The sequence below is a fragment of the Falco punctatus genome (genome assembly GCF_963210335.1).
Source record: "Falco punctatus genome assembly, chromosome: 10".
Lineage (NCBI taxonomy): Eukaryota > Metazoa > Chordata > Aves > Falconiformes > Falconidae > Falco > Falco punctatus.
The window spans coordinates 25,155,490-25,179,607 of NC_137590.1; the positions used below are offsets into that span (position 1 = coordinate 25,155,490).

The following is a 24,118-nucleotide window of genomic DNA, read 5'->3' on the forward strand; positions in this document are numbered from 1 at the left end:
GCCTGCAGAATACAAGCCCTCTCAGTCCAAGGCATACATACGAAAGAAGGTGAACACAACCTCAATCTTAGCAGCCAACCTTCCAGCCCACATGACTGCTCGCCTTACAGCAAGTCTCAAATCCACCTCATGCTACCCAAGACCTTAGGTGCCCTGTCTTCTTTTTGTGTGTTATAAGCTATTACTAAAAAAGTTACTTTGAAATGTCTGTAAGAGGTGACTCCTAAGCTGAATTAAAATCACCTTTCTCAATTAGCTGATGCTGCAGGATTTAGAGTATTTAATTTTTCTTTTTTTTTAGCTGAGCAATGTCAGGCTGATTTAAACAACAAGCTAAAGGCTGACTTAAATTAAAAAAAAATTAGTAGCTTAAGTGAAGAATGTGAGATACAGAGCTAGATTACAATTTTGTAGCCAGCACTAATGGACACAACATGACCAAAAGAAGCACTGTCAGAAGTGTCAACGTGTGTGGTGCTGCATGAATCACCAAGGCCTGCAGGCCAAGTGAAAAGTCAATAGAGATGAGATGAAGGGGAAAATTCCTAATATCTGTATAGGTTTGCCCAATTCTTTGGTTCAACCCTTGCCACTCCCCCTTCCTCTCCTACTTTCACCTTTAAAGCAAGCCTGGCACCAAAAATCTAAGTTATAAGACTATAATAAACCCTTCTTACAGGTGGACATAAATTAGCATTTAAGTACGTCAGCTGACGACTAAGAACACCAAGTAGCATAACGATTATCACTATCACTGAAGTTGAGGTTTCTGGTACAGCCTGAAAGGACCATGGCTGTTGTTAGCATGAGAATTTAAAACAAGTGCTGCTCAAGTCTCCACACAAAGAGGTATCAGGCGTCACAAACAACGTGTAGAAAAAACAAGGAAGAGTCTCCTTACTGCAAAACTGGACAGAAATGTTTCCTGCATATGCTTGGCACAGGGGTGGAACGCGATCAAAACTGGCTTGCAATTTCATTATCACAACTTTAAAAGCAAAAAAAGCCTAGAACTGATCAGAAATAATGCTTAAAGCACCTGCTGCCTTGTACCTTGTGCTGTGTGCATATTAAATGCTACCACACTAATCTATTAGCACAGCAGACACACGTACCCAAGCAGCACACAGTGTACCGAAGCTTCTCTAATACATACCAAGATGACACTGCAGTTAATCCGCAAGCACAGAGTGGATATTGAACTTGCAATTTTTTAAGTGCATTCAGCAGGCAGAATAGAAATAATTACAATTCCTTTTGTCTTATTTCCCACACGTGGCTAAAAATAGCCTATCTATCCACACACACACAAAAAAAAAAGTGGCAATTGTTTTAAGGTGGTTTACAGTTAAGTTTGATACTGTTCTGTGGGGCAATACAACAAAGCAGCTTCATGCATTTTCAACAGGAATGATTCCTGCTGCAGTTCAAGTAATAAACAGCAAAGAAAGTTTAAATTGAGACTTACCACGGGGCACCGTATATTCGGAATCCTTTAACTGTTACCTCTGAATCTTGTAAGTAAATACTATTTGTCAGGAGTGACTGAACATTGTCAAAGTCCTCTGGTTTCAATTTGGACACAGAGGGAAAGCGGTAGTAATCTTGTTTAACAAGGTCTGCCATGAATTCCTTATCAAATGTCAGTTCATGATTCCCAGCAATCACTATTTTATATTCATATGGTAGGTTTCCTGAAATAACAAAAAAGAGGACTTAATTAGCACATTTTCCTCCCACACCAGCGTTGCCGGCACAATAAGTAGACAGCTAGCAGCAACAGAATGAAATACCCAAGATCTGTGTGCATCTCCATGTTGAGCAGAAGTTATTACTGCTGCTTCTCTTCCACTGAGTGAAATGATGTTGAAATGTAAAGTAACAGGACACAAAGCAATGTCACAACCAAAACTGTGTACTGCAGAGTTAAAGCGCACTGGTAGGCGCCAAACGAGCTCCAAAGGTGGCATAAACCACCACTGCTCCCTTGCTTTCAGCTGATGACACACTGGTTTAAATTAGCCTAAGATGTGACACTGAGTCCTACCACTTGGAATCACAGCACCATTCAGGCTGGAAAAGACCTTTAAGATCATCAAGTCCAACCGTTAACCCAGCACTGCCAAGTCCACGACTAAACCATGTCCCCAAGCACCGCATCTACATGTTTTTTGAACACGTCTAGGGATGGTGATTCCACCACGTCCCTGGGCAGCCCATTCCAATGCTTGAGCATCCTTTCAGTGAGGAATTTTTTTCCTAATACCCAATCTATATCTTCCCTGGTGCAACTCTGCTGAATTGATGGGACTGGGTCAGAGTCAGCAGTCCTGAGTCCCAGCCCACAGGAGGGGGCTGCAGGGAGATGCCACGGGTGGCTGAGTGGGTGGGCAGAGCAGCGACCCTAGGATGCTTCAAGTCTGTTGTGAGGGTACTAGGCACCGGGTACTGAATTAGACTAGTGGCATCTATTTCAGATCTAACCTGTTCTCCAAAGCTTCAGTTCATTTGCAATGGACTTTCACTTTATTCTTATTATTTATATATACATACACACACACACATATATATATATGGTAGTAGCTCATTTCTGTAAGAAGTACAGGTGTAAAAGAAAGCACGAGATTCAGGCAAGTAAGACGTAAGGTAGGAAAAAGGAATTGTGGTTAATTCATTTACTGTGAGGGTCAGAGACAAATAATACAGACTTGATTACCCCATTTGGGGCAACTATTCCCACTGTTTGGAAGGAGGCATGGATCAGGCCCGTGGAGCCAGATTTCTGGAGTTCAGAGACAGATTTTCAAGAACTTAGTACCAACAATCAGTGCCAGATCTTCCAAATAAACACACTGGGTGTTGAGCTCTCTTAAAAATATGGTCCCATAACACAGTGTCTTCACAGAAGTGAGGTTCTTTTACAAAATCTGTCCCACCGTGACTTGCCAAAAATCACACGTAAGTTTGCATCAAAGCTGACTTCTATTGCCTTCACCATAAGCCTGATTTCCTACTCTTATACCACATCATTCACTTTGGTATTTATTCCTAATAGTCATTTAGAATAGGTTGGGTTTGTGGGTTTTTTTTGGGTTTTTTTTTGTTTGTTTTTTTGTGGGTTTAGTTGTGGGTTTTTTTCCATAAAGGCAACAGAATGAATGTGGAAATCTATGGGTCCATCTCCCAGTTCTGGTCCTCCTGATATCTTTCCTGAGGAACACAGAATCAGGTGCTATATACTTCTCATGAATAAAGCTCTCCTGAACAGATGTGGCTTGGCTAGTTTAAAACCTCTTTCAGCTTTCAAAACTGTTTGGGTTTGTGGTTTATTTTTTTAAAGTCAGTTTCAAAGTGAAGCTAAAAATATTTACAAAAATAACTTTCCCCTATATCAGCCTTATGAGGAACCAGTCAAAACCCTCTGCTTCTCAAAATTTACAGCACAGAACAGGAATTACACAAGACACCTATACAAACATCATCTTTGCAAAATCGGTTAATTCTGGATAGAAAACCAAAAAGCCACAAATCTCTTGGAAAAAAAACCAAGCAAGTATCTTCATAGGCACCTCACATCTGAACAAAATGCAGATCATACATATTCATAACTCTGTGGTGCTGCATTAGATTAAAAGCTGCAGAAGATGCAATAAATGCTTCTCTACAGTTTATGCCTCACTCCTTTCCCTCTTCCCTCATCTCTGCTACATGCTGCTCTGCAATTCATTTTTATTTAAAAACTCAATGTGGCAGGTACCTACAATTCCTGCTCTCTTTGACCCCTGGGCACAAGGTAAAATTGCTATTTTCTCCTCTCTCAGGAAATGTAAAAGATGCCACCGGCATGAAATTTGACACGCTTGTCATAACTATCAATCCCCCCAAAACAAGCTAGATGTGATAAGATTCTTGGAGAAGTAGGATGGAGAAGTTAAATTCAGGTTTCTGCCAAGTTATCAACATTTGCCAGTTTTAGCAGGGAAAACTTTTCATCTTATTGGATCTTATCTTGTCCAAGTTTTACACTTCCTCCCATTTATTTTGATAGACTTGAAAATCAGTGCATTTTGCTGACATTATGTCCAATTAAGCCTAGAATATTTTTGCCTGAAGTCAATGGCTTTTTATCTTGACACCTTGAAAAAGAGGGCTCACTTTGAAGACACACGGGATGTGAAAAGACAAACCCACGGTGGCAGCAGCGATTATTAAAACATAGAAATGTAAAAATTATATATGTTACAGAAGCACCTGACATCAGTAAGGAAAACCAAACAGTATTTACTGCAGTTGGTGACAAGACAGCTGTTGATGTTCTTAGGACTAAGGAGAGGCTGTTTGGTCAGTTAAGAGCCAGGAAGGCACCAGGGAGCCGGGGGGGCTCTGGGAGAGAAGAGCCTCCTCCCCGTGCCACTGGGGAGGCTCAGGACGTGGCCCCACCAGTGAAACTTAAGGACCAAGAAAGACCAGGACTGAGAAATAAGGCAAAAGAGGCATCAGAGAAGAAGCCCCATGTGGACCCAAGTCCACCAGCACCTACCCAGGAGCCCCAGCTGAGCGGCACCACGCACCCAGAACCTGCCAGCTGGTGCGCGGGCAGGGATGCTGTGGATGCACAGCTGCAGACCCACGCCCCCCGCCCAGCGACCACACGAGACGTGCTTCACTCTATTTCTGCACATACTTTTAACATTTACCACAGAATGAGTGCCAAGGTCTGACCTGGCTCCCCACCTAGCTCCCCGACCTCACAACCAGTCACATTTTGCTCTCATCTCCTTGGAGTTGGCGATGAGCAACACCACTCATCAAAATGCAAACGCATCAAAAGCCAGGCACAAGCGAAGGGGAGCAGCAAGAGGAAGTCTCATCCATTTCTTTCCTCTTCCCCCAGGAAAGACTATATAGCACTAATCACAGTAATAAATTACCTGCAATCAGATTAGCTATTTATTCATCGCATTCAGTTTTTCCCTTCCTGAAAGGCCTTGTGGCAGTACAAAACCTTCATTCTCTCTGAATTTTTTCTTCTTTCTGAATTCTTTCTGAAATACTTTGGCGTGTTTTCTTTCGGCAGTCCTGCCCTTTGTCTATAATCTGCTGACCTTCTGTGTTTAATATGGAAGGATAAACAGCCACACACAAAACTATCCTACTCCACGGTATTTTAGTTTCATCTTGACCAGATAATCTCTGCCTATCTATGTCCGCGCTGTCTGTACATACAGAGAGACGCTGCAGCACAATACACAGGTTGAAAGGCATTTCCTCATTTTCCTTCACTAAATTTTTATTAGCTACATTTGGTCTTTATTAGTCTAATTTCCTAACTACTAAATTTTCCATCGTGCATCAGTAATATTATTCATTCTAATTTATACTGTGAGTCTGGAAAACAGAAGAATCTCTTCCCAAGCAGGAAAAGAGTTTGATCTGTTTGTTGGGACGAACACTTCAGAAATCCCAATTGTCAACTCCCAAGGCAATAACTGAGTTTAAGTTAAAAATACTTAACTGTTTAACAGGCGAGATCAATATGTGAAGATTAAAGCTACTAAAAAATACGAGGGCACCAAGGCTGTCAGGTAGAGTCACTTATACTGAAGTATTTTAAATACTGTGAATTTATGTGTATATACACACACAGGGTGCATGTGTGTGTGCACACATACCTTCAAAATATATTTATTTTGGCTAAGATGTTTTTCAACACATGCCCTCAACAGTAGAAGCAAGGGCACAATGTAATAATTGATCATGAAAATATTGCAATTAGACAATTTGTTCTCCTCTGGAAGACAAAAGGTCAGTATAACTCTTACTCAAATAAAAGCAAAGATAGCTAACTGTGAGTAACTTGTAAAAATCTAATTTTTTACAGCAAATACATTAATTTGGGAGTCTCAGAAGGTTTCTGTGACTTCTCATTTTAACAAGTCAACCCTCAAGCTACAGTCCCACCCACCTTCGTCTCCCAAGCGTTCATCCTCACTCCTGTGCCACCACACCTCTGCCACCACAAGGATTCAGTGGCTGCAGAGCACAGTGGATCAGGAAACTGATCCAGCTGAAAACTGATGTAGCAAAAAAAGACTGCGGCCCCGTGAACACTGGTAAGGCAGGACTTTTGCTGGCTGCAACCCCATACATCACTTTACAGTGTTAGCAGACCAACAGACTGACTTTAAATACACCTATTACACGGGACAAGGGGGAAGCTGGGGAGACAGCAGGGGATGGAGGGCATTTGGGTTTTTTAAGCTATGTAATCAGGTGTTCCACTGTTTTTTTTTTTTAAGTTCACCTCAAGTAGGTGATTCTAGGAGTCCATAATCTATTGAACAACTGTTCCATTTTAATGCCATGCTTCGTATGAGTACAATTCAGTCACACAACCCAAGTTCTGTAGAGCTGCCAGACTTGAAAAGGAGTCTGACTGGCAATGAATGTTAACTGCCGAGTCCCTACAAAAATAGAAAATTACATGGTTTTTTTTTTTTTGACTGCTCTTACCTACAAAACCCACAGGGAAGTAGGGAAATAAGCAATAATGTGATACTAGTTGACTAAAAAGTGGTAGAAACCTGTATTTACACACCAATGCTATGCAAGTGCTTTTGATGTGAAGCTCTGAATATGCATATGCATGCATTAACTATTCAAACCACACAACACTTCCATGAAATGCGAAGTTTTTTCATGCCCATTTCATAGCCTCACAGACCCTTTGGCCATATGTTGAGAAATGGGCTGAGAAACCTTGAAGTACAAATCTTAGTCCCTTAAAAAAGAGAGAAATACGTACAAATGAATCGTCTTGAATTTACGGTATATCACACACGCTTCAAAAGTGCAAAACTGGTCACGGAGCATTCACCTATAACCAACCACATATGCATCTAGAGATAAACTCTGAAGGAGCAGATTTTGTGTCTTTCCCATGGGCTTTCCATGCCCCCAGCAGCACAGGTCGCTATCAGATGTCTGACCACAGCTGCCCACCCGCCCACGGGCAGCAGGCAAGGCAACCAGCACAACCTGCAACTGGTCCGCAGCGCTCTAACTCTTCACACAGGTTTCTCATGGAAAGCCCTCTGCATCTCAGGGCCACGGTTTCTCTCTTTTTCCAGCATTTACAGCACAATCTTAACACACACAGACCCCCTTCAGCTTTTTAAAACAAAGAACATCTCAAAGGCACTCATTTCTCCTGTGGCAGAAACAAATGAGTCAGTACAACGTAAGTACAGTTGCACAGGCTCCAGCTTTCCGATGATAAGCTGGACTTCTCTCACCAACAATCAACTTCAGGCACCAAGATTCAAAATTGGGTAGGAAAAACAGTTTTCTAGAATGAGACTGACCAACTGACTGTGAAAATATTCCTACTGTTTTAAACAAACAGCCTTTACAAGAAGTGCCCAACCGAATAGCTGAAACTGATGTCAACCAACACACTGCCTGAAAATGTGACTCATTAATTTCTATGTACTTTACCCCTCTGCATCTGTAGAAATCTACAGAATGAAATAATCAAAAACAAAAAAGCAGGCAAATAAAAGACAGAACATGCACAAAACCAAAACATGCTTCTCAAGAAGTACAAAGAACTGAAATACAAGATCTCTCAAAATCCTCTTGATGAAAACTATACAACCAGCTTTTTAAACTATCATCAGTTCAGATGCCTTCCCCCCACCCCCCCCCTCTGCAAAAGAATAAAGAAGATTTTGGAAAGGAAAAAATAAAGGCAAAACACACATGGGCAACAGCAAGACGAGCAGATGAATGGAAGTTTAACTGTTTTGCCTTTATGCAAAGAAAACATCAGACCACAGCACAGGGAGAAGCAAAGGCTGAGATCCTTGAATTCCTGTGATAAATCTAATGCTTGTACATTAAAGCTCCCCTTTGTTGAAAACGCTGTTAGACACAACAAAACAGAAATGTTAGGTAAGTGCAAGCTCTGCCTCTGACCTTTCACTCTGTAACCGTCAGGCTTCATTAATTTTCACAAGGCCTGACAGCTCTAGCGTTAATACTCACACTTGAGGATCGAGCCACACAGCAGGTTCAGACTGCTACCTTCTCCTCTGAAACTCATGCATTACGATTTCTTCCATGCTGGCAATGGAAAACCAAGTCTAAGAAACATTAAACACAAAAAACTACGTTACAATAATGCCAAGGTCGAGCCATAAACCCATGAAAGCAAGGAAGTACCAAGTGACTCTTGCCTCAGCACCTATAACTCAGCAATGCAGCACCAAGGTACTGCAGCAAACACAGTCCCAGTGACCGCAGATACGGTGCCGCGGGACCTGTATGGGCATTCAGGAGAAGTCTGACGCTGCGGAGTCAGTGGTACCTAATACCAAGCGCTTCCACTCCTTCTCTCTCCCATAGGTAAACATAGCGAATTTTGCACAACATCACCAAGAGCAGCAGGAACCCCGCACTGCAGGACCGCGTCAGCGAGGGGTCTGATCGCGTGATGCTCTGACATCTGTAACAATTCCTTGCTTTTATGTATTTATGTCTCAACCGTAACATTATTCTAATGTAACTGTTTGTGATTAATATCCTTCTCCTCTCTGTTAGAAGGAAAAATGTGGCACAACAACAATCTTTTGTTTCACTTCAGTGTTCCACACCTTCCTTAGTGTTACCCTGACATAACTTGTGTTGGGTTTTGATCTCAAGAGTTGTTTTGAATTTCACTGGGCTACTGTTATTAAAACATTCTTTGAAACATGGAAAGTTTTATCAATCAATACATGGCATTTGTTTTGAAACAGACTGAATCTGAAGTTTTTGTTTAGCCTAACCTCAAAAACAAAAATCCCCCACATTTTGCCGCTCACAGCACTTGCCAAAGTGAGGTGTAAAAAGTCCCCCAAATTGACTTTAAAATTATGAAATCTGACACAGAAGCAGCACAGATTGCTTCCTAGTTCCTGGAAAAGCAGGCTTGTAATTATGTAACCTAAAAAATGGAGCTTTCAAGAGGAAAAAAAAAAAAGAAAAAAAAACCCATCTAACTTAACATCAAAAAAGCTGACCACTATGAAGTTTCCCTTTAAATTTAGCAAATTCTGAAAACAACACCCTCCCTGGAAATGGCAATAGCCTTCCTCTTCCCTTTCACTTTTAAAAATGCTTCTTGCACAAATGGTAGTTCCTGCTACTCCTTGCTTTCCCACAGCAAAGCAATACATAAAGCACTACTACGGCTGCACTGGTGCTACGGGCGCACATCCAAAAAGATCCTGTAAGTGAAACGGCACTCACCTGGGCAAATCTGCAAGGTTTTCAGGCAAGAACATCTTTTGCCTGGCAGAGCTGAATGAAGGGTGTTCCCCTAAGCAGAATTACCCCATGTTTACACTTATAATGAGATTTGCACCTAACCCCCTGTAGTTTAAGGACTATAGTGCACGTATACTCCCCTGGAGAAATACGTTATACCTTGTCCAACAGGATTTTACATTCTCTCTTGCAATCAAGATCTTAATGTAGCAGGGCTGACAAGTTTTAAACCAGTTTCAGCTCGGTGTGGTTTTGAATGGCTCAGATCTTGAACTCTGAATACCAAGGCTGAGAACAGGTACATAAAACTCTGCCTTCACAGTGCCAGTGGGGCTAAGCAAAAATGTTCTCCTTGAACTTGATTAAGACTAAATTGAAAAGGAACAGTTTTGGTTACTATTACATTAGGCTAAAATACAGAAATGAACCCTAATACTATCCAAATCTAATAAGAAAAAGCCATCTCTATTTCAAAATTTTCAAAGCTTTCTCTATAAATGCATCACAGATCAATTTACATGGGACTTTTGCCAATAAGCAAAACGAGATCACAGGTTCCAATTGGCTTAACTCATATTGGAAAGTGCAAAAGCAAATGCTAGAAAATGCAATTACTGCAAACAAACTCCATTTTCTCCACTCAGGAGGGAATTTCAGGGAACATTTTATTGCCCTCAAATAATATTTCTAAAGGCATCAATACACAATTCTATTTTCTTTTCGGAGTCCCCCCACACTATATAACCTAATCCTCTATAAAGAAACTCACCAGATTTTGAAATAATATATTGGTTGTTGATATTACCTTGTGCACGCACATATTGTATCAATTTAAATGATTTTTCTCCATGAATCTTAAGAATATAAAACCCAACAGTCACTGTCTGACACAAACAGATCTGGACCTACTTCCCATAACATACCCTTTGTCTCTGTAATTTACATTTCCAATTGAGTCTTTTTTTCCTAAAATAAATGATTAAAAGCCATCAAAAAGGAGGTCATCTTGAGAAACAATTATACAGAAAGTAATTAAGCTAATCATAATTATCACAGACAATGTCTTGGTATTTTCACGTACATGTATATTTTCACATTGCAAAAGACCAGGGAATGCTAAGGACAAGATCTTCCAGACAAAGTAAAATATTTATTTAAAAGAGAAACAAGTCTGGATATAAATTTCTCACTACTTACTGAAAGAAAACTTAAGGAAGGAAATAAGAATTATGAATGCAGGACCCAGATTTAGATTCTGCCCCACATTTTTCTGCCTTATTGACAGGGACCACCTTTATGTATGCAGTTGAACCTCCTTTTCTGTGCACAGGGTTGAAATGCACACCCCTATCAGGACACTTCCAACATCTACTACCGATTTTAATATTAAAAAATCAAGGGAAACACACATAATCACCAGAAACATCCTGAATCCATCCTACTTTGAACTTGTCCCCATAATATGTTTTCTGATTTTTAAATGAAAGTCTTTGAGACTTACAAATGCACACAGCAGCAGGCACATACCTCCCTCTGCCTCACAGCCTGGTAAAGCCTAGTGAGTATTTCTATAAAAAAACCCTCCAAATGCATCCTTTTTTTTCCTGCATCCTAGGAAGGTGGTCAGAGCATCTTATGAGACCAAAAAATCTCAAATACATAAACAAAGAAACTGCTGGTAACTATTTTAATTTTCTTTCTATAATACAGTAGATTTTACGTAACTTCTCAATTTTTATGCATGGAGATGAAATCCTTCCTTTCAAAACTATGATTTTTGAGCACACTGCTGGTAAACCACTAAACATACTGGGGCTCAGACTTACCTGACTACCAATACTAATGTAACATGGATAAATTCCCGTAACAGTAAGGGAAAAAATAATAAGCAGGGGCAGCAAGAACAATCACAAGGAAAATAAACTGAAAGGAAAATGAAGAAGTCAGATAAAATATTTTTATAGTATCCCAAAGGTTTTAAAACCGTGTACTGCTGCCTAAAAGCAGGACAACAGCTTTTTAATAACTCTGAGAATGTAACATTCTCCAATGTGCTAAAGTAATTAGCTGCTCTTGAAATTTCACCCTGTGATCATGTTTGGTGCTTCTACTTGTAAACATTTAAGTATGAGAGGCAAGTCTGATGTTCAAAGGTGGTTTTAAACATATCTTTGGATGGTGATGCTGGTGTTTCTTGGTAATTGCTTCTTCCTTTTCCAAGCTGGAAGAGGAGAAATCCAAAACCTGAACTAAACTCCCCTTCCAGAAGCAGCCCAACATCCATCTGAAAGCACTGTGTACTCGTATCTCAGAGCTACCCCCACAGTCTTTGCATGAAATTTTTACAGAGAATAAAAAAATAAAGTACACAGAGAATGCAAACAGACATTACAGTGAACTAAAAATATTCAGGCAGGCTTTTATGAACCTCCAGTATTATTTTTCTAATGCCATATTTGAATTTATTATTCTAAATAAACCTAAACATTCCATTATAGTCTTTCAAGATGAACTTGGATACCAGGAATCTCCTGAGCCCTGTAAGGAAATTCCTTTTAATAACCCAGCCCACAGAGGTTTCTTAGCTACTAAAGGAGACAACCAAATCGCCCCAGCTGTATCATGTTATTACAAGGAACTGAATTCCTCTTATGCAGCATTGGGTTTTTTTTTTTCCTAGCCATTTAGAATTGCCTGAGCAGAATGACACATAGCCTCAAATACCTTCCCTATAAATTTAAGCACATATAGCAACCCCAACCACTAAAAAAAAAACCCAGCAGAAGGAAACTTTCAGCCTGATAAAGGTCTAGAGGGATAATGATGGAAAGTGGTGCCAGCAATTTCTGAGTTCCAAATCTCACTCCTGCTACTATTTGTTGCCACCTCCCCTCTTCTCCTGGCTTTGCAGAATTTCAATTGCCAAATTATGTTACAGCATCGGGACCTCACAACAGACAGTTCAGACTGAAGTTTCTTTAAAAACCCAAGGCACCGCTCTTTGGATTCCAGTGGACAAACCTATGTGCTGAAATGCCTCCTAATTGTCCTTCCAAAGAACAGATCAATGAAAAATACCGTGTGTAAGGTAGACTCCGTTCTGCAATATAGAGTTTGCGTGCTTTATTTGTGATGGAATTCAGGTGAAACTCTTACCTTTCCTATCCCTGTTACAAGTACATTGGCCCTCTGCTGCAGCTGTCTCTGCTTCTTAATAAGGATAATAGTAAGCACGTAATGTACTAAGGTAGTGAAATGTTTTTGAATCAAGTTAAATGGATATGAAAGATTTATGGCACTTGTATCTGTGCACCTGAATTTACAGTAGCGTTTTCACAAGGCGCTGCAAAATCTGTACGATGCAGAGTCTGTACTTTTTTTGCATACAGAAGTACACCAAGGATTTTGGTACATAAATAAGTATTTCTCTGTAATGTGAGACATTATCATCAAGTGTTAGGGCATGCAGCATTCCCTATTTTTTTACCTAGTGTGCTTTCTGCAGAGTAGGGTCTCTCTTGACATACCCATTTTAGCCATCATTTTTAGACTTAAAAAAAAAAAAAAAAAAGGAATGAAAAAACTGCTGTATAAGGGCATGATATGCAGGCCTCGAGTTTTGCTGAATAAAGCAACAACTCTAGTTAATCAGAGCTGGTCATTAAGACCAAGCACTAAGAGAACAGTTATTTCAGTCACTTACACCAAGGTAACAATTTATTTCTTATTTATCCTCCTTTCTGCTAAGGTTTTGCCCTTTCACCTCAGAGGCAAGCATCATTGTTTTTACAGCTGGCTTCATGGAAGCATTTGTTTATGAACGGCTATATTGCTTCCACTATAACTGTACACTCTCTAGTAACTCACCCAAACGTCAGGACGCACTTTAACACAGCTAGCCAGAGCTGTCGGTCACCAGGTCACCAGATCCATGGCTCTTCCTTCCCTGTCCCCAGGGGCAGTGCCACGACAGGGCAGCCCCTCGGCCATCCTGGCTCCACAATTCCCTCCCTGCCTGCCACACGCCAGCTAATGGCACACAACGAGAATTTACAACCAGGAGAGTGCAAATCGAGAATTTACAACCAGGAGAGTGCAAATGGCGAATGGCTTTCGCTCCAGAACTACTCTGGGAATTGCCTCGCCTGGGGTTTTATGAGGGGACGTTACTCCGGGGCCTTTACCCTCAGCACCAGAAGTATGGCTACAGCTACTTTGTTTTATTCCCAGCAACCACTGAAGCTTGAAGCAGGGACAGAGGACAGCAGAAGCAACAAACTACTTCCTCACAACACTCAGGAGACATCTCCTGCATAAAAAAAAGTGGGAAATTTCATGGTTGCCTTGCAGCTTCCCTGCTCACCCCTCAGCAGCGAAGGCAAATGCCAAATGCTGCTCAGGGAGCGGGGGGCTAGAGAGTAAGGCCCGGGGGAGGGCAGCTCAGGTAAAACTAAAGAAGTACAGCTCATTTTTTATCATTTGCAGCTCTGTTTTAAACTAAAACCCTCCATGTCAGCTGATTACACTAAAAAATTTAATGGCAACATTCAGGGGAAAAGGAGCAATTGCACTCCCATACCCAGCCTGGCCTGTAATACTAAAGCTTCTGGTTCATTAGAAAAGATGTACATAATTCTGAGGTCTTTAAGGTTCACTTATCAACAGTTACAGGAAATTCAAAGCGCAGAGTGTTCCCGAGCTCTCATTTCTTAATTTTATTACCTTGGGAAGGAATGAAGCTCTGGGAAAAGCAGGTGAACCTCCACTATTTTATGTCCCTGCGCTCTCATTTGTCTCCCTCTTCTTTGTAGCCTCCGTCCCTCCCCCAGTTTGATGTTATTTTGTTCTCTTCTGTGTTGGCTTTGCATCTTCATGCTTTCCTCCCTACATTGCTATCCCCTGTTGTGCCGCTTTGTTCCTCCTCTGCTAAATGTACCATCAATAGCAAGCACAGGTTTGGTAGCCGTCCCCTCACAGCTGGCGTGCGGGATGAGAGGAGAGCAGCCCAGCTCAGTGAAGTGCGGTGCTGCAGTGACCTGAACCTCGCAGCCATCGCAAGTAATGAGGAACGCCGCTCCCAAAGCCGGGAAGGGCCACCACGTGCCAGCACCCAGTGCTGAGACCAGCCCAGTGCCATGGGACGTGGCAGCGCAGTGGGTCCTCCAGCCCTGTGCTGGGCTTTACCCAGAGGTGCTGCTGCCCGTGGATCTGGTAACCCACCTGACGGAGCAAGCACCGTTATTCACACTGTCCTGCGCAGGGTGACAAAGCAGGACAAAGAAAAACACAGACTCCTTCAGCTCTGGGAGAAGAGGTTTCTCTTCTTTTCCTCCTCACCAGTGGTACCAAAGTGCCTACAAATATAACACCCGTTCTCTGAAATCAATATACTCCCTAAAGATAGTCAATGAAGATTTCAAGCTCTTCTAACAGGCATGACGGGGGTGGATGTGAGAGGTGGAGTTACACAGGGTCTTTCTTTCACAGCCCTTTTGTGCCAAGACATTGTGTCCCGATACATAAAATGTATGCAGAATTTGCCCGAGCTCAAGTACTTGGCTTCAGCTCACTGCAACAACAGGGTTAATTAAGCTACACAAGCTGCTTATAGCCAGCAAGAAGCAACAATCTTTTTTTTTTTTTTTTACAAAAAAGTCAGTAATTCTTGGAACATTTATTAACCCCCTAGTGCAGGCAATTACTGTAAGATAAAGGTCTGCCAGTCTTGCATTAACATAAATTGCTGCATGTTGCTATTCTACAGCATAGTAATGTCCACAACAGTGTGAATAAATGCTAACATTTGAGTTTTAAGCTTGATTCAACCCCCCCAATCTCAGAGTTTTAGCAGATTTTCACTCTCAGTGGCTGTTTGGCCACAAAAAAATTACCATTTTACACAAGCCAAAAGAATGCAGGATGGCATTTCACACAGATACTGTTTTGTAGCTCGGTTCAAGGTAATCTCACACATTTCTGAACATGCAGAACTGAAAAGAGGAAGGGGGGTGGGAAGCACAAAACTCAAAGATCATTCCTGCTCTCCGCAAGGTTCTGTAGTCACATACAACACAAAAAAACCCAGCATTGATTAAAAAAAAAAAGACAGGACACTGCCAACCAGCTTTAAATTGGATTACACAGCCTGCTAATCTTTATGATGAAATAAAATTTCTTTGAACACTACACATTATACTAAAATCTGCAGTGCTTTCTTCCCCCAGCCCCAACCTCTCTGCTCAAAGCGACTCCTCTACCCCGAAACCATTGTTCTTTCTAAGCAGGAATGTGATGCTCTACTAACAGAAAGACTTCTTATTTTAATTAGATATTGCTAATATGGTGTGCATGATGTGAAAATTTAGTAAAGAGATTTTTGCACTTTGTAGTTTTGATGCAACATTAAATTTGTATGTGGCAAAATAAATCAATGGTGTACAAAGAACACATACTTTGACTGCTTTCCATTGAAATCATTCTCGTATTATGACACATGGCTGCAGCAGCGATGCTGGAGGAAGAATCTGATGACAATGTCTATAAAACTTTCTATTTGGGTGGCATTACTTATTTCATGACTGGTCAATACAGCAACCGTAAATCTCTGTTCTGTTTTAAAGTGTATTTGCAGGAAAGGGGGAATTGAAAGGAAGAATCATTTTGGTTATTTTATAAATTTGTATTGGTTATGGTTTATTATTTGAAACCTGATCATCTTCCTCTTTTAAGACAACAGCGGTCCAGGGAAGCAGATCCAAGAAATGACTGAGCAATTCTTGTGATTCAAAGTCCCATCCAGTAATTGTGCAATACTTTCCATGCTCACTAGCTCCTTTCTTTCACTGAAAATTACTAAATGAGTATGTTATAAAGAGACACTCAATCCAGAACATTACTCTCTTTGAAAGCACATTTCACCTGAGCCAAGTTTTTTAATGGCTGTCAAATCACACCTTAATGTTTGGTCTGACTGACCATGGCAGGTAGTATACAACTTGCATAATGGATTTTACACTGCATCTCTAGTTAAAAGTTAGTGATTACAGTTTTAAAAAACAACCAAACAATTCAAAGTTTAGCTGTACGCCATTAACAGATAGTAAAAACAGTTCCTTGTGAAATTTCTTTATGAAAAGTTGCCAGGAATAACAAGAGCAAAACAAGAAACAGCTTATCAGATATGAATAAACTTATACTGCTCCTCATGCACATATTTCACTTTAGTCCGTGGAAATTCTACTATCTTGACACTCATTTCCATACAATTTCTGCTGGTTTACCTTTCAAATTCTACTTCTAGGGTTCTGTTTTCTACAAAGCATCTAGTATCTGACTCAGAGCAGGTGATAAGTATGAAGCAGCAGCTATTACAACGATAGATCAAAAGTAGCATTTTGCATTTTTTTTTTCACTTTTGTTTTCACATTTCACTGTAGATTGCTACATCAAGAAAACACTGTTCAGCTTATTACCAAAAATCCACATGGCTGTATTTTCCCACTATTTTATAAATACAATAAAAATGTAACATTCAAACTATTTTTCTATTCCTCTGAGGAAAAAAAAAACAACCCTAAAATTAGTTTTAATGTATCTAAAAAAGCTGTATACAAATAAAAGCTGAACACTGATGATTAATTTAGTCAAGCCATACGGGAATTTAAAACCAAGTACAAATGCGAAGTTAACTGTGACATTAAACACAGCTCTACTTAGAACAAAAGCAAAAGGAACTATTCTTAAGTAGTGATACTGCAATTAAACGTAACTTGGTAGAAACTTTTTTAAACTTTTCAATAAAGACAGAGTGAGATACATAACCCAGATAACTAAACATATAAAAAAAAAGCACCAAACCAAGAAAATTTGAAGACTCTAGATTTCATCTTATAAATCTTGGGGGGGGGGGGGGGGGCGTTCAGCAGCCAGCTCAACCTCTTACTGAAGTACGTGTATCCCATTCCAGTGTCTGAAACCTGAAGAAGCGTCTCACCAGAGCCACCCACAGAAGACATAGCTGTTTTCAAAATTAGACTAATAGATTTTCCTGGGAGTTGCTTCCCTCTCTCCCAGAACAGCTGTGCAAAACCCATACACACTCACAGGATTAAAGCTACCTCAGCATTTTCCTGCGCTCACAATGAATGCAATTTTTTCTCAAGTGCTAAGAGTTTTGTTCATCAAAATGGTATTTCATGTTTAGTCAATTATTCATTCTAGCTATAACAAGTAGAGCAATATAGGGTTCAAAATATGCTCCAGATGGTAAAAACACAAATCAGAAATAAATCAATTTATAAAAATAGGAAGAGATTTGTTTTTATTGCCATAATTTTACTTTAAAATATTCATAAGCTTCCTTCTGGTTCTAAATTAGTTCAGAGTACTCTGAGCTCTCTGAATTTGGAGAAATTTAGAGCTTACTGCTTTGTTTTTATAAAAAAGCATCCTGTCAGATGATAAAATGATTCATATCAGAAATATACTTTTACAGAGCAGAAGTTCCCCAAAAGAATTCTTCACCACAATGAAAGAGTTTTCAGTGTACGTTAGCAGAAGGAGCACACTCATACAAAACCCTAAATGAAGTATGTCCGGAGAAGAGAAGAGAAGAAGGGTAGATAAAATGAGGGAATAACTGAGCCAGCCCAGAGAGACTGAGAAATGATACACAAGGAATGTGAACCAGAATTTTTAAACAGTGATAAGAGCCTGATCTTACTATTAAACTATTTTTTTACAGTACATTTTTTTTTTTCAGATTAAATTACACTATCTTCAAGGTCAAACACTATTTTGGCACGTGTCTGGCTTACAATTTTGAATATAATTTCAAGTTTCTACAGTACTAATGCAGAAACCTAAGTGTAGGCTGGAACCAACTGTCTGTCCATATCTCTGAGAGCAACAGCACCATTCCAAGGCTCTTCCCATTCCGACATCCATTCCATGTACCAGCCAGCAGTTCCAAGCTGAAGCTGCTATTTTCAATAACTTGACATTCACACAAAAGTGAACTTGGAAAGGGCTGACAATACGTTTCTGAGGACCAACCACATCCATATATGCAGAACGTAACAAGAAAACCTTTCTTTTCACTTCAAGTAACATGATGAACTACACCACAGAAAAAAAGCTGAATTTTTATTTTAGCTCAATCAACAAGGTTTATACTAAAGGCAAGCACATATTACAGGTAAAAAAATATTTCTTTCAGTACAAAACCATATGTATTTGTCCACTAAACCATTCACAAAGTTCCTCAAGTTGTTATCCCACAGAAATTAAGAAAAATGCATTAAAAAAAAAAGACATGAAAGAGGAAAAAAAAAAATTAAACAGTCAAGTTGCTAAATCCCAGAACAACTCAGGAAACACCTAGCCAAATTCCACTCAGCTCCACAGAATTAACCAGCAGTAATTTCACTTACTGGATTTATTCGTATCTACCACTGCAGTATTTTGCCTAGCTCGTCCAGCAATATGCCTTATATTAAAAATTTTCCACTAGGGAGAAAAAAAACCCAAACAAAAATGAATAAAGTAAGAGATAACCACTGGATAAAAAATGAACAAAACTGGCTATTTGAGAAAAATGACTAAACCAGATGCAAATTATTCACACAAGTAAGGATGTGCATAATCAGGCCCATACTAATTGAGTACAATAAACATACCGTCACTCATTAAAGATTTGTCTGCCTGAATTTATCTTTGCATTCTCTTCAGTTCTAACAAGTTAGTCAATCACTTCCCATGACACAGGGATGGAAACGTTGCACTATGAAGACAGAGCTATAATTAGATATTCCTATATTTCATTTCACATATATGACTGAATGAGAACGGATGGGAAAAATATGAACGGTGACAATAACAGTATGTTGAAACATTCAGTAAGAAATGTATTAGGCATAGAATAACATCTTAATTCTTCCTCAGCACATAATGCTGTGTTTACTGCAAGGTCAGTTAAGTTACTATAAGAGATTTTTAATGAAAACAATTATAAATTTAAAATAACTGTGTTTAAAGCATTTAACAGTCACTAAGGTCAAGTGATTACAGCAGTTACAAGACCCAAGGGACATGTTCACACCAAAACAAAGTGAATAAATTACCTCAGCCAGCATATGTAATCACTAAGTGACCACAGAGGTTATTCAATGTATAAGACCAGAAGACTTTCATGCAAAACCAATAATGAAAATTTATCAGCTAAAGGGAAAAAAGCATAAGAACTAGTAAAAGTTGCAGGAAAGGCTGAGAGAGAGGAGCGGGAAGGAGCATGTGGAAAGCATATTTTACGACTGGGCTGCTGAGACAAGGAAGAAGGATGAGTGTTAATGAAATGGATGGACAAGACGCTGAACATTTTGCTCAAGTGAGATACCTGAAGAGCTGCAAAGGGATGCAAGACCCAAGAAATAAAAAATTGCAGGGTTGACGGAAGTGCTCTCTGTCCTGTCTGACTGGCATATGTAACACCCAGGGCAGTACAGCCAGGCAGGCATTCAGAATGATCATCTTTGAACTTTTCCCTTGGCTTTACTGCCAAGAAAATTACGGACAGTTATTGTGTTTTAGTTATCCCATTATATAATCCTAGTGGAGATAAGGCTCTGGGGTTTTTACCACAGGGTATGTAAAATAAGCTGTAGAATGAAGCTGAGCTTTGATCTTGCTTCTCTCCCTCATGGTATAAATGATACAGATGCCTTGTCTCCATTACTGCTTCACAACACAACTACCAGTGGAGAAAACGATGCACACAAAGATATGAAAACCCCTTTCTATAAAAGCAACACTGCATTTGATGGGAGATCTCAGCCCATTGCTTTGGAATAAGGTTCTTACCAACTATGATGGAAAGAAGCTGCCTCCCACTGGTATGTATCTTTTAAACTATTACATGTCATCACCTCACAATCTTGAACGTATTAATCTTCACAATATACACAGTCAACAGTAAAATGCAGTTACTCCCATTTTGCAGAGAGGAGCATAAAACAAAGTGGCAAAAGGGCAGGCCTGACTCATAGTATTACAATTCCAGATGAGGACACCAATGCCACCAGATTCCACAGGGGAATCAATTTTCTGCCTCACCTTATACCAGAAACCTAATAACTGGTATTGTCATATAGATGAAAATGCAAGTGGACTCTGTGCATGTAAAAAAAAAAAAAAAAGAAAGAAAGAAAAAAAGAGAGACAGAAAGAAAACAAAAAAAAAAAGGGGGGGGGGGGGGGGGGAAGGAAATAACAAAAGAAGTTTTCTCTGTGTCTGAAATATGAAAGCCTGAGGCCAAAGCCAGTAGGTCCTCACACAATCAAAGCTTCCAGTTTCAATGACACTGCCAAAGAATGCAAAATCTGCTTTCTCAGATAAATACCATACTGACTTCTGCAAGAACTATATATATGCTATAAGAAAGCCCCAAGGTAAATTACTGAGGCTGGAAAAAACCCTATTTCAAAGTGTTAGAATTCTTCTGTTGCAAATGTTAAACCCAGGATCTATGTGATAAAATAACATCATCATGAAACACCTCTTAGATACAAGGAATGCCAAGTGGCTGCCAATACTGTAAGATCACCACATGACAGGGTGAAAACACACGAGCAGCTTGCTTGTTTTGGCTTTCTGCAGCACTGAGTTAGCATTTTCAAGTGCCAAGCACTGGGCATGGACTCTGGCTGTATCAAAGCAATACTTGTGAAATGACTCAAAGTCCAAAGAGGAACTTGGCTAGCCAGGCACTGCTCTCAGCAGCGCGTTCAGGGTAGACTTTGGAGGTCTGCGCTCTCCAGAAGGCAATTCTTTTTCTGGAGCTGCCTGGCATCGGTACTAACAGAACCTCACTGAACAGCCGTGCTGCCCAGGCTTCCCTCCAAGGACTGCAGCACTGGAGGACCACACTGCCCACCGCTGCACAGCCTCCCACTGCCCTTACCTTGCTTGTTCCTCCTCCTTCACAACACTGACATTTACAGGTTATCACAAAGAATGCTCCAAAGTTGAGGAAGTTGTCTGTGTCTCTTCCCCCAACCTATGTACCAACCCACCTACTTCTGCTACCGCTTCTTACTTCCCGGTCCTGCGATTACATTCCGAGAAAAAGGACAGCTTTGAGCCCATAAAATCTAGTGCTGCTTTCTAGAAATAAGAATGATAAAACTAAATTACAGTAATATGGCAGTATCTGAAAGCCCCAATCCCACGTGCACAGCAATAAAAAGGAGGAAAATGTTCTTTAAAATTGGGCTGTAGAAATCAGAGGAGGTCAGAAGGAAGATAAAAAGAACAGTATGGAGAAAATGCAAAGGAGGGTGAAAAGACTGAAAACGTAGAAGCTCTTCTATTTAAAAATTCCTTTTGTAAATCCAAATGTTCTTTACTTATCTCTTGAAGGGTCAGCCACGGAACTCCAATGGAATAAAACGATGCTATTAAAGGCATGTAGAGATGTGGCCATCATACGGCAGGCAAGAGACAGTACACTGAGGGAGGTAAAGCCCGAGGACAAAGCTACGCTTTCAAAGGTTTTCATATAATGCTGTAAATTCATTGTAACGTTTCTTGAAGATCAGTTGCATGAGTCACCTTCACCTCTGAGCATTTCTAGTGCACATGGTGACATGGCAGTACACAGCCAGCCTACCAGTGGCATTTATAACAGGAGCATCCTGCACATTTAGATACATTCCTTGTATCTAAGTCCCCCTCCTTCATTTTAGCCTTCTGCTGTTGCAAATTGCCTTCAAATGTAGCGATACGCTATCAAGGCACTGCTATCAAATACAGCAGAATGTGAAACGTGTTCTACCCAAAAGGCATTGAGTGTGTCCGAAGTTAAAATGCCAGTACCCTAACGCAAAGGGGCAATCGTGTGAAGACCACCCCCAAAAAATTATCTCCTTCCAAACATCATTATTGATTTTGCCATCCTGTATTGTGGGAAGAAGGACTTCCACCATTCCCAAATATGTTGTAGCTTTCAGCACTGCTTTAAATTATGGCAAACCCAAAATACAGCGAGCAATAGTTTTGGCTGTGGATATAAAACCCCACAGTGTCAACTAATGGGACACCGCATACATTCCTACCAGGTGCCACCACCCCCTCAGCACACACGTAAGGCTACACAGTCCTTGCTGTGGAATGACAGAATCTTTTTCCCCCAAGGTAATGCAGTAATACAGCAAAGTCTCCAAATTTGTCTTAATTAACAGAATCACACTGAGGCTAGAAACAGCACATCACATGAGGACAAGTGAAGTAAGCGGGGGCGGGGGAGGGGGGGAAGGGATTTTCAAGTGCTCTAATTCAATTAGGAGGCAGTGACTGACACTTGGACAGGAGAGGTTAACTGGGGTCACCAAAACGCAGTAATTCCTTACCTAACCAGTCATTAAACTTCTTAACCTCTGAGGGCAGTCCCAGTTCGGTGAAATCGCCTGTGTGGAGAAGGATGTCCCCATAAGGCATCTGGATGCCATCTGTTCTGGAGTGTGTGTCTGAGACGCAGACAAATCGCGTGTGGCCCGCTGGTTTTGGAGTGTCATATGGGATAGGGTCGACCCTAAAGCAGACACATAAAGATCTCGTAACAGTTACAAGGTTAAAACCCTCACATCTATTATTTCAGATATCAACACAGAGCTATCTCTACATAGCGTGCATGCACACACACATCCATTTACACACACCATGCTGGAAGAAATGATTCTGTAAAGCAACACAGCCAAAAATCCAGAAGGAATCACAGTGCTTCTTAAATACTTACCTGGCAAGAAGGGAAGATTAAAAAATACAGAAGATATGGCCGGTTTCTGATATTAAAGTTAATTTAAACATTGGGAAAAACTGACATGTGAGACTTTGAATTCAGATATATTTTTTCCACCCTTTACTTTACACATGAACAGGTACAACAGGTCTCGCAGGTGGGCCAGCAACAGGCTCTCACTTGAGCTGAGCAGCTCAGCAGCTGATTTTGTTCGAGGGCATAGGAAATTCTACAGATTCCAGCAGGAATATTTGTTTACACACAAACAGGTACACTCAGGAGTGCTTTGATGAAGCCTGGAAATTGCAGAACTGAGACTAATGACAACCTTTTACCCTCATACAACCTCCTGAGCTCATCTTCCCAAAATCTATAAAGTCAGGAACTGATACAGCAGAGCACTAAGGAACCATAGATAAAACATTTTTTTTCTATTATCAATGATGTTTAAAATGTAGTTCAGTTGGTTATTTGCAACCTACGTTTGTTAATGTGATCTTGTTAACTATATGCAACCCATCACAGAAGTTTGGTTTTGAGGTGTCTTTTTTTAAAAAAAAAAAATAAGCAGAATAGAGAAAAATAACAGGGAAGAGAAGTGCTTTACACATGCTTAGCGGTCAGAAGTTCTAATGTGCAACAGAGTAACTTAAACTCCAAAAAGCAATCCATCGCCTATTTTGGAATAGCAATTATTTCTCTGCAGAGAGTTACCATAATTTGATTTGCTCGATTTAACTCAAGATTTGAATAGCACAGCATACAGACTAAACCCCATCCCAGCTCCACAAAACTTCAACCCATTCCACCGATGTGCCACTTTGATCATTGTTAGAGCTTAGCTTCAGCTAGAAATTTTGAGGTGTTTAGGAGTTATGTCAGAATAATACTTCACTTATATCTGAAATCATGCGAGCAGTGAAACCAAGCTCTGAGTATTCTAAAGCACCCAAAATAATGCTGTTCTAAGACTTATTGGGACAAACTGACACAACATCCAAAAATCAGTGTCTGACA

General features: G+C 40.3%; 1 protein-coding gene across 3 annotated transcripts in view; it reads right to left on the bottom strand.

Moving 5' to 3' along the window:
- MPPED2 (metallophosphoesterase domain containing 2) overlaps positions 1-24,118 on the bottom strand; it is a 127,305-nt gene that overhangs the window by 45,774 nt on the left and 57,413 nt on the right. For all 3 annotated transcript variants that reach the window (XM_080404437.1, XM_080404438.1, XM_080404439.1), the window contains 2 exons: positions 22,713-22,894; positions 1,469-1,694 (listed from right to left, as the gene is read on the bottom strand). In XM_080404437.1, coding sequence (XP_080260563.1) covers positions 1,469-1,694; positions 22,713-22,894 — 408 coding nt within the window. The remainder of the gene's footprint in view (positions 1-1,468; positions 1,695-22,712; positions 22,895-24,118) is intronic.